The 9195-nt window shown below is 35.6% G+C and overlaps 4 protein-coding genes across 4 annotated transcripts; 3 read left to right on the top strand and 1 right to left on the bottom strand.

The window, feature by feature from the left end:
* The first annotated feature begins 1423 nt into the window (after positions 1 to 1423).
* On the top strand, positions 1424 to 5845 carry LOC109544594. Its single transcript, XM_019914885.2, has 3 exons — positions 1424 to 1605; positions 4726 to 4846; positions 4932 to 5845. Exons 1-3 carry the CDS (start codon positions 1564 to 1566, stop codon positions 5150 to 5152), a joined length of 384 nt encoding a protein of 127 aa, XP_019770444.2. The 5' UTR covers positions 1424 to 1563; the 3' UTR covers positions 5153 to 5845.
* A 72-nt stretch (positions 5846 to 5917) lies between these two features.
* On the top strand, positions 5918 to 6875 carry LOC109544593. Its single transcript, XM_019914884.2, has 3 exons — positions 5918 to 6322; positions 6375 to 6495; positions 6555 to 6875. Exons 1-3 carry the CDS (start codon positions 6278 to 6280, stop codon positions 6773 to 6775), a joined length of 387 nt encoding a protein of 128 aa, XP_019770443.1. The 5' UTR covers positions 5918 to 6277; the 3' UTR covers positions 6776 to 6875.
* Positions 6796 to 7887, bottom strand: LOC109544592 (thymidylate kinase). Its single transcript, XM_048663757.1, has 2 exons — positions 7405 to 7887; positions 6796 to 7167 (listed from the first exon to the last, which is right to left on the bottom strand). Exons 1-2 carry the CDS (start codon positions 7883 to 7885, stop codon positions 6857 to 6859), a joined length of 792 nt encoding a protein of 263 aa, XP_048519714.1. The 5' UTR covers positions 7886 to 7887; the 3' UTR covers positions 6796 to 6856.
* A 216-nt stretch (positions 7888 to 8103) lies between these two features.
* On the top strand, positions 8104 to 9050 carry LOC109544656 (eukaryotic translation initiation factor 3 subunit F). Its single transcript, XM_019914965.2, has one exon. It carries the CDS (start codon positions 8180 to 8182, stop codon positions 9008 to 9010), a length of 831 nt encoding a protein of 276 aa, XP_019770524.1. The 5' UTR covers positions 8104 to 8179; the 3' UTR covers positions 9011 to 9050.
* Positions 9051 to 9195: the final 145 nt, after the last annotated feature.

Here is a 9195-nt window from a genome sequence, read left to right as displayed (position 1 = left end):
TGAACGATCGAATTTTCTTCATAAAATGCGACAAACCGGAAATTTAATGTGAAAATTCTAAATTGACAAAATGTAAAAATTTATTCTAAGCTAGTTGAACAAAAAAAGTTTTGGCACTCGAAACCCGGCTTTGTTCCAAAAAGGGCAACAACGTAAGTTTGTTTCGTTTCTAGCTGACGTAAAACGTATATTTGAGCAAACAATTGCTTGGAAAGTAGAGAAACTTTAAAAATATGTTGCAAAGTTGCAAAAAATTGAAACTTTAAGAGTTCAAACAACCATCTTTCCTTCATAAAAGGCAACAACTAGGGGGGTCTAGGTTCTTTTAATATTGACAAACTAAGTTTTGAACGAAAAACAGCAAAAATCCAAATCCGAAAAATAGGCAGCGCTAAAAAATTGTTCACAAAATGTTTTATGATAGCGAATGTCGAAACTTCACGCTAACTACGAACGGGAAACCGAAAAAATGTAACTGAAAAATCGGCACTGCAATATATCTGATGATGGCAAAAAATCGAAACTCTCAGGTTTTCAAGACTTGATCTTTTTGCATAGCGCCGATCGATTGATTCTCCAGCAAACTTTGACTTCGCATAAAAATACCATGCAAACGGTTTTGTGATGGCGAAAAACCGAAACTGTTTTAGAAAAAGATTTAGGAAACTGAATATAAAAGACAAAGACGTGAAAATGAAGTGGAGAGCGTGTTTTTTAATGACAACCGACTAGATTTTGAACAGGAATTGCAAGAAACTGCTTGACAAATGACGAAATTTTGAAAATATGTTGCTAATTGCTTGAAGATGGGAAAAGTTATTTTAGACTTTCGACAATCGATTTTTATAGATGTGCAGAAATTAATTTTTAACAGGCAGCTGTACAATTTTTTTTAAAAAATCACCAAAACTTTTTTTCCAAAGCAGAAAATTTTACTTTATCAGTCGTCCGAGACGCGACTTTTTCCATAAAGGGGAACAATGGGATGAGTGGTAGCTTTGCTGGATATCGAAGGACTAATTTTTAAATACAAAGTTGCAAAGGCAATAAAAACAATTGAAAATTAGTTGCAGGGTCTGATGATGGCGATAATCCGAAACTTTAAGGGTGTAAACAATCGACTTGGCTTCAAAATGCAACAGAAAGCAGGTCGGAAGCAATTTAATATTTGAGCAGAAAAGTGCAAAAAACTGATTGATGAAACGGATACGGTTAAAAAAGCAGAACAAACGTTTGACAACGGCAAAAGATAAAAAGCTACTCTTTGAGATGGTTTTTAGAATTTCAATAAATAAATAAAAAAATATATAAATGATACAATTATATTGATTGTCACGCTCTGTATTTTCGTTATTATATTTTTAATCATAAATCCGTTCCTGTGGCAGATTACATGTTCGTGGATAGCATCACAACAAAAAGAAAAACGAGTTTGGGCGCCAATGTTACTCGCGCATTCAGTCTCATAGTGAAAATCAATTCTGTGGAAAGAAGTCTAGAAGTGCACTCCTCGTGCTCATATTTTCATACAAAACAAGTGTTTTTCGTTGCAAACTAGCAAAAATGGCCATCAGTCGACTGTCCATCATTAAATTCCTGGAACTGGTGAGTATTTTTAGGAAAATTGAGCACATTGGAGTCATTTTCTCGATGGCAACTTGATGCATTAATTAAATCTAAAAATAATTATTGCGTTTGTTTAATTGCAATTGGTATTTAATTTGAACAACACGCAGTGTGTAACAGTGGCATTAAAACGTATCTGCGTTTTACACTTTGAAGAATAAAATAATATTTATCAACTGTTGCCATGAGATGCGTTCGATGGAAGTGTTTAAAAATAGCAAATGGATGGATGAAAAAAAAAATGGATTATGCGAGCTTAATAAGCGGTGCAATTTGATAATGATGGGAAAAATTGGCTTTGGAAACAGCTACATAAAAGTTCATGTGAATAATTTTCAATAAATATTCAGTTTTTAAAAAAGGTCGTTAATGACCCACAATTTCTTATTCCAAACCAATGCTTTGAATGCAACTTTTCCCTAACTACAAACAATGAAGAAACTATTTCCCCGTAATTATTAAGTCCCGTTTTCCACAATGTGTGTATAATCTGATCAATTGTTCAATCATTGTCCACAATAACAGGCACATTTAGCATAATTGTTCAATTTAAATTGACAACGTTTATTTTTACCGACGTTGTGAAATGATAACATGTATTGAGATTTTGTATTCAGTCGATCATAAAACTGCCAAAAATAAAAGATGAAACATTATTGTGTAAACGAGCTTTTCGCACTAAGTGATTATCCAATTTAGTAACTTATTTTCGAGAATGATTGAATTTACTAAGACGAAAATAGATATGAGTACTGTTCATTATCAACTGAAAAGTTGTACATGAACCGAATGTTTATTTGTTAATAAAATTAACAAAGTTTGCGTCAATATTATCAGTATTAAAGGTTTTATTAATATAAATAGGGCTTGGGAAATTGGGAGAACTTTATCAGCAGTGACTAATAGGATTTTAAAAAAAATGTATGAGGAAAACGTAGTCCTTTAAAACCTTGTTTTCCTGGTAAAATTGTTTACGTCTTCATATTTTCTAAATTCAGTTGTTTTGTTGTTGCTGTTGTACTGTTTAACATTCTAAATTATAATTCACGGCATATGAGTTATTGTAAACCCCCTGTATAAACCAACTATTGAATGCGTTTAAAATGATATGAAATGCGCCTTTTGACCTCAAAGTTATCACGCCTATCCAAGTATGGGAAAAGTGTTAAGAACGTATTAGTTAGAAGCCTTAACTTTGCGGTTGTTGGGTTTGCCATACAGGAAATAATTGTAATTCTTATCAAATTTTAATAATTTGAACGATATAATTATGATGTTTGTAAATTTTGACAATATTGCTCCCGTTTATAAAGAAAAAACTGAATAAATTGTCTTTAGAATTGCAGAAATGTTTTTTATACAATTATATGTTACGAACTTAATGTTTCACTCTCAAATGATACTCAGGAGTTTTTCAAACCATTTTAAAACATAAAAGAGTCAAGCTATCGAGGCCATTGCTTAAATCGCCAATCGTGGTGGAAAATAGTTTGTTCCCGATGTTTCGCTAGTACGAGTGGCTTGCATCTTCAGTGATGGTTTCCTCGGAGCAGCACCACCTCTGAAGATGAAAGCAACTCGTGCTTGCTAAACGTCGGGAACAATTTAACCCCGTCCACAACGGGATTATTTTACTGTTGCATTATAAAGTGTTTGATTAAAACGACGAAAATAAACCGCTCAACAAAATGAACTTTAAAAGCCAAATTTGCCCTAACTTTGAAAGTAGGTAAATGCTGATTGCTTCAAGCGATTTGGTTGCTGTTTAAAGCGTTATTGAGCCCCACTTATGTTCTTTTAGCCCATCTTGTGGTAAATTTTCTACAGGGTGGCAAATGAAAAAATGCAAAATTGCCGAAAGTTGCTGCTGCTAGTTGAAAAAAATGAGGATTCTTTTATATGAACGCCAAAAGTTTAAAGGTAAATCAAATAGCTCGAAACGGGTTTTCAATTTTTCCGCCATATCCTTTATTTACATGGTGGTCCAAAAATCCACTTTTTGGTCTTCCAATGTTCTGCTCTTGGATCGATTTTCACGATAATCAGCTCATGTTGAAGCTAAAACTTAGTAGACGATGGAAGACAAAACTTCGATATACAGGGTTGCATGAAAAATAATCCAAATCAGAATTCCTTCCGAAATCTGTAGTTCTAGCACACTAAACTAAAGTGTAGTGGGAAAAGAAAAAAATCACTGCAAGACGAAAACGTTGAACTTTTTGAGACCACTTAGAGGATCTGGAACTTTCACCAATTATGTACTGTTTTATTTGCCACTCTGTAGAAACTTTATCTGAAACACTAATTTTTTACAAAAAACACGCACTAACTGAAAAATAATTGCACTAAATAACGCTTCAAACAGAAATCAATTCGCTTGCAGCAATCAGAATTTATCCAGTTCCAAGATTAGTCCAAATTTGTCCGTACAACGATTACTTTGTTGAGCAGTTTATATTTTGTCTGTGTTTACTATTTTCGGCAAAACTCTGACGATTATTTGGTGATAATCATGACCATTTTTTGTTTATTTTTCTAGGCAAAATATTGAAGTTATTTTCCACTTGAAAAAAATGAAGTACACGTTTTTATAAAACATTGCGCTAAAAAAGCTTCGTCTTAATAATAATAAAATATTGAACGCTTACAAACAAATGTTACAATTAGCGCCAACAGTTTTTTGGACCCGTTTGTAACATTCCAAATCATCCCTGAGAGTGCAAATGTTCCAATCTTTCGAGCTTTTTTAGCTCAAAAAATATGTTCTTCAAATATTTTAACCAAATCTCGGATACAATTGGAAATCTCTGATTAGTCGGCAATAGCATTTTGATGGAGCGCACCCAAAGCTAAATTTCCGCTCAAATGGTGGTAAAACTTAGAAAAATTTGTAAGCGCGTTCTTCAATACTCCTAAGTTACAGCAAAACAAAAATTTCTCACGAGAATAAATTAATTAAACACAGAATATACACTTCTGTAGCATTCTACATCATAAATAGACACTTTCTGAATAAATCTTTTAAATGGTCAAGCCCACATTGTGAAGCAGAACTGAATACTGAAACCACAAGTAATATTTTCTTCTTTTTTTTTTCAGCTAATTGCAGTCATCTGCCTGGGTCTTCACTACAAAAGCCAAACTACTGACTGGAACATCGACACGCTGTCCGCTGTAGCTTTTGGTGGTTTCATTATTATTTTAGTTGGTGGATTCGCAGGTGAAGATCAATGAAACATTGCATAATTTTTCAAATAAAAACATCAATGTTTTATCCACTCAAAATTGAAATAAACCCATTTCAGCGTACATAATCAGTGCCCCGATCAGTAAGAGAATCGACATCTTCTACAGCTTGGTGGGATGCGCGATGTTCGTTGCAGCAGGAGCATTGAATATCAAACATTTCGAAAACGGCTGGAAAGGCGAAACCAGAGATTATGGACTAGCCAAAGGGTCAATGGCTGTTATTAACGGCGTCTTCTTCTTATTCGATGCCCTCATCTCTTGGCGTGGTGATTTCTAAATGTTAAGTCTGAGTATTGTGCGTATCTGTCGTTCTACGTATTTGCCTTAAGCCATGACATCTTACAGCAGTTAGAACCTAATGTATTATATCAAGGTTGAGTAAAAAATACTTTTTTATAGAACTCTAATTTATGAATACCTCAAAGCTTTCAATGTTGCATACCGCCACAAACAATTACTGTTAGTTTGTTAAAAAAAAATATACTAATAACTCAGGAAAATGCCTTACAAACATTACAGTTACCGAATTATCAGGCAGTTTAGAACAGAACTTCGATGTTTTTCTATTACAGTAGGGATTTCATTGACTTGTGATTTATGGCCAAACAGCTATTAACGATAGTTATAATAGTCTGATATATTCGCCCCATATTCGAATAATAGCCAGCCATATATTTTTGAAAACGGATATGATTAAACCATACTCATATGTCTTCTTGGTCTATGAATAATTCAAATTCCATACATAAATCCTGCAGGTTATTCCTTCCAGGTCGTGCATTATATTGAATAACTTATTTTTATACGTAAAATTTACACCTATTTATAAGAGTTTATCAAATGATAAAAGGGCATTTAATGATATTTTTTACAGATGTAATGTTTCCACTTTTTTAAGTTTGTAATACTTGAAATTTTATTTGCATGCTATCGTTGTGAATTTTAATAATAAAATAGTATTCTATTTAAACCACCACTTTAATATAATGGAAAAACACACCTTTTCCTATCTGGATTAAGTAAGTAACAATCCTGCGTATGCAAATTGAAATAATACATTTAAAAAATCGCTCCAGACCTGTTCAGTATTTTAGCACATTCACCCATTTGTTAACTCTAATCTTACCCCACCCTGTATCAACAGATATTTTTCTAAAATACACTAGACCTTAATGCCTACTACTTTTCTATTGAACTGTTTTACCTCAATTGAAAACTATGGTTGGATGTAGGTTGCTTCCAGCCAATGCAAGCTGAACATTGGTAAACAGCACTAGTTACATGATGGCAATTTCGGGTGTTAACAGCTTTGCCCAAGTAAATAATTTGTTTATACGGAAATTTTAGTATCGCATTTTAGTACTCTTCGGAGCAGCAAGCAAATTTTTAGTTAGTTAACAAAATGATTGAAGTGAATAAGCTGGCTTTATTCAAGTGCTTCGAATTGGTAAGTTTTGCCCAATTTAAGGCAAAAAAGCCTAATGAATGAACTTTTTCAGAGCCTTGCCGCTATATGTTTCGGGTTCCACTACAAAAGTCAAGCGTTGAGTTTCTACTCAGATTCCCTGGCTATAACAGCGTATGGCGGATTTTTGATTATAACCACTGGAAGTTTAATAGGTAAGTGCAGAGGACAAGAAATCGCAGTAAATGTCCTGTCTGATGATGAAATTTTTTAGGATACCTAATTGAGATGCCCATTAATAGGACGCTTGATGTGTTCTTTTCCCTGGTAGGTTGGCTCCTGTTTTCCACTGCGGGCATCTTGCACATTGACTTTTTCCGACAATACGCTGAATCCGATTGGAAGCACTACGGGCTAGCTAAAGGAATTTTGTCTATTATCAATGGGGTGGGATTTTTAGCCAATACCGTAGCTACTTGGAGGGCCGGTGGTTAGTTATTGCATTTATCAACTGCTGCAATTCATCAGTCTTTTACTAGCCGTTGTATAATACATATAAATCCTACAGTATAAATGCTATGTTTGAAAGTGTAAACTTTTTAGTTCTTGCTTTGCTACTCTGGCGATAACATCCAGTGTATGTCCCAGGAGAATAGCTTGAAGAGATTCTATACTATCACTGGCTTCGATTACTCGCCAGTTGTCCTCTTCTTTAGCCAGCTGCGAAAATATGTTCGACACTTTCTTTTGCATCGCTTCATTTTCATATCGCTCCTCGCCAAATCCCACACGTTTCGCTGCCTCTTCATGGTTTAAAGTTAGCAGGAAGACCAAATCTGGCTTGGGTAGGCCATTTTCTGCTTGCTTCAGCCAATTCATGTCCATTCCTGCGGTGAATACAAACGTCTCGATATTTTTTTCGCAGAAAATTGAGCCTAAGTTTGGATTAGTACCAAAAAGTAATGTCCTTCTGGAAATGGATTAGACGTTCCCAAATGGCAAATAGTTCTACGTTTCCAGGTTACTTTGATTCTTTCTTGAACAACTTTAAACAAGCACTAATCTTAGGTTTACCTTTTTCTGGTTTTAAACCAGACCATTCTTATACACTAGAGTATACTCACCACCTTTGGCTGCAGAAAAAGCAATCCCTGAGTAGGAATATCGGTCAACAACCAATGTCGTACCCCCATAAAGAAGAGTATTCATCTTTTCAACATTTTCCCACCGATTGGCGGAGAACAGCAAGTGAATGGCACGATCATTTAACTTGCAATCTGAATTAATTAAATATTCGTTGATTAATTTGCCGGTCAAGTTGCTCCTGTCCGGGAAATTCATCAATTGTGCCTTAATATTCTGGCTGATGAGAGACTCCACGAGCTTTTTACATTGTGTAGATTTGCCTGAACGGTCCACTCCTTCGATCACTATTAGGGCGCCTCGTTGCACTGTTTTCATCATTTCGATCTGACAAACTGAGCTCGCCTGAATTGGGCTGAACCATAGATGAAGGCAAGTAGTGGCCTGAATAGGGCTTCTAATCTTATTTAAATATTTAGATAAACATAAGTTTATTTTAAAATTTTCTAACCTTAAATGCATTGACATTTTGCCGGTGATTTTTTATTTATTTGTGCCACGTTGCTACGTTTGATAGGGAAAATTATTTGCGAAAAAATATAAATTTAAGCAAAACCACTTTAATATAAATTTTCTATTATATATATGCATATGTAAATAAATAAATTTTGCATGAGTTTTATCGGAAAGCTTGCATTCAGTTCAGTCCACAGATCACAGAGTAACCTCTGTGATCTGTGGTGGCTATAACCACACTTTTCACATCCAAGACACACACGTTGATTGTTGACAGAGGCCCAAAGCCATTTCCTTACAATGTTGAATTTGCAAGTAAAAGTGCATCCAGTAGTGTTATTCCAGATAGTGGATGCATACGAAAGACGGAACGCCGATTCCTATCGAGTAATTGGCACTTTGCTGGGGACTTCAGACAAAGGAATTGTGGAGGTAACGAACTGTTTCTGTGTGCCCCATAAGGAGTATGATGACCAAGTGGAAGCTGAACTGGCCTATGCTATGGATGTATACGAACTGAATCGTAGAGTAAACTCCAGCGAATCTATCGTAGGATGGTGGGCTACGGGCCATGAAGTTACTAATCACAGCTCCGTCATCCATGACTACTATTCCAGAGAATGTGTGAACCCCGTTCACCTTACTCTCGATACGAGTTTGCAGGGCAGCCGTATGGGCCTGAAGGCTTACGTGTGTGTCAACTTCGGCGTGCCAAATGGCAAACAAGGCTGCATGTTTACATCCATTCCAGTAGAGATCCAATGCTATGATCCGGAAGTTGTTGGCTTGCAACTGTGCCAGAAGACCATTGGAGGGACAGGCCGACCAAGAAGCGTAAACCCCGAAATGGACTTGGCCCATGTGGCAGAAGCTGGACACAAAATGAGCGCATTGTTGGATCAAGTCTTGGCCTATGTGGAAGATGTTTTAGCTGATCGCCAGCCTCCCAATAACGAAGTCGGCCGCAGTCTTTTACATTTGATCAACTCTGTGCCTCATATGACATCCGACCAGTTTTCCGAAATGTTTAACAGCAATGTGAAGGACTTGCTAATGGTTATTTCACTGTCGCAGCTCATCAAGACTCAGCTGCAATTGAATGAGAAGCTCACTTTTTTGACATCGCCCTAAGTATTGTATTGGCTGGCTAATAAAGGCGATTTTTGAAATATGTGATTGATTTACTATGTCGAATACAGCAAACACCCAGTATATGCCCTATCTAATAATTTTTCTTTGCAAGATTTAAATTTTCTATTAAATTAACATTTATATGCATGAGTATAATTTTTTTTGGTAACAGGCTCAAATTGCTC

This window comes from Dendroctonus ponderosae, unplaced genomic scaffold, assembly GCF_020466585.1.
Source record: "Dendroctonus ponderosae isolate FM_Combo_2020 unplaced genomic scaffold, Dpon_F_20191213v2 Dpon_F_20191213_2, whole genome shotgun sequence".
In the NCBI taxonomy this organism is placed as follows: domain Eukaryota; kingdom Metazoa; phylum Arthropoda; class Insecta; order Coleoptera; family Curculionidae; genus Dendroctonus; species Dendroctonus ponderosae.
Note: the sequence above shows the minus strand (reverse complement) of the source record. Positions and strands in the feature narration are given on the sequence as shown.

What these genes read in the sequence shown, in the direction of transcription:
- LOC109544594 (XM_019914885.2), top strand. Translation starts at nt 1,564, where the DNA reads ATGGCCATCAGTCGACTGTCCATCATTAAATTCCTGGAACTG. An exon ending in TCATTAAATTCCTGGAACTG is followed by an intron (nt 1,606 to 4,725) that starts GTGAGTATTTTT and finishes TTTTTTTTTCAG; the next exon opens with CTAATTGCAGTCATCTGCCT. An exon ending in TTTAGTTGGTGGATTCGCAG is followed by an intron (nt 4,847 to 4,931) that starts GTGAAGATCAAT and finishes AACCCATTTCAG; the next exon opens with CGTACATAATCAGTGCCCCG.
- LOC109544593 (XM_019914884.2), top strand. Translation starts at nt 6,278, where the DNA reads ATGATTGAAGTGAATAAGCTGGCTTTATTCAAGTGCTTCGAATTG. An exon ending in TATTCAAGTGCTTCGAATTG is followed by an intron (nt 6,323 to 6,374) that starts GTAAGTTTTGCC and finishes GAACTTTTTCAG; the next exon opens with AGCCTTGCCGCTATATGTTT. An exon ending in AACCACTGGAAGTTTAATAG is followed by an intron (nt 6,496 to 6,554) that starts GTAAGTGCAGAG and finishes GAAATTTTTTAG; the next exon opens with GATACCTAATTGAGATGCCC.
- LOC109544592 (XM_048663757.1), bottom strand. Translation starts at nt 7,885, where the DNA reads ATGCATTTAAGGTTAGAAAATTTTAAAATAAACTTATGTTTATCTAAA. An exon ending in TTTTTCTGCAGCCAAAGGTG is followed by an intron (nt 7,168 to 7,404) that starts GTGAGTATACTC and finishes TATTCACCGCAG; the next exon opens with GAATGGACATGAATTGGCTG.
- LOC109544656 (XM_019914965.2), top strand. Translation starts at nt 8,180, where the DNA reads ATGTTGAATTTGCAAGTAAAAGTGCATCCAGTAGTGTTATTCCAGATA.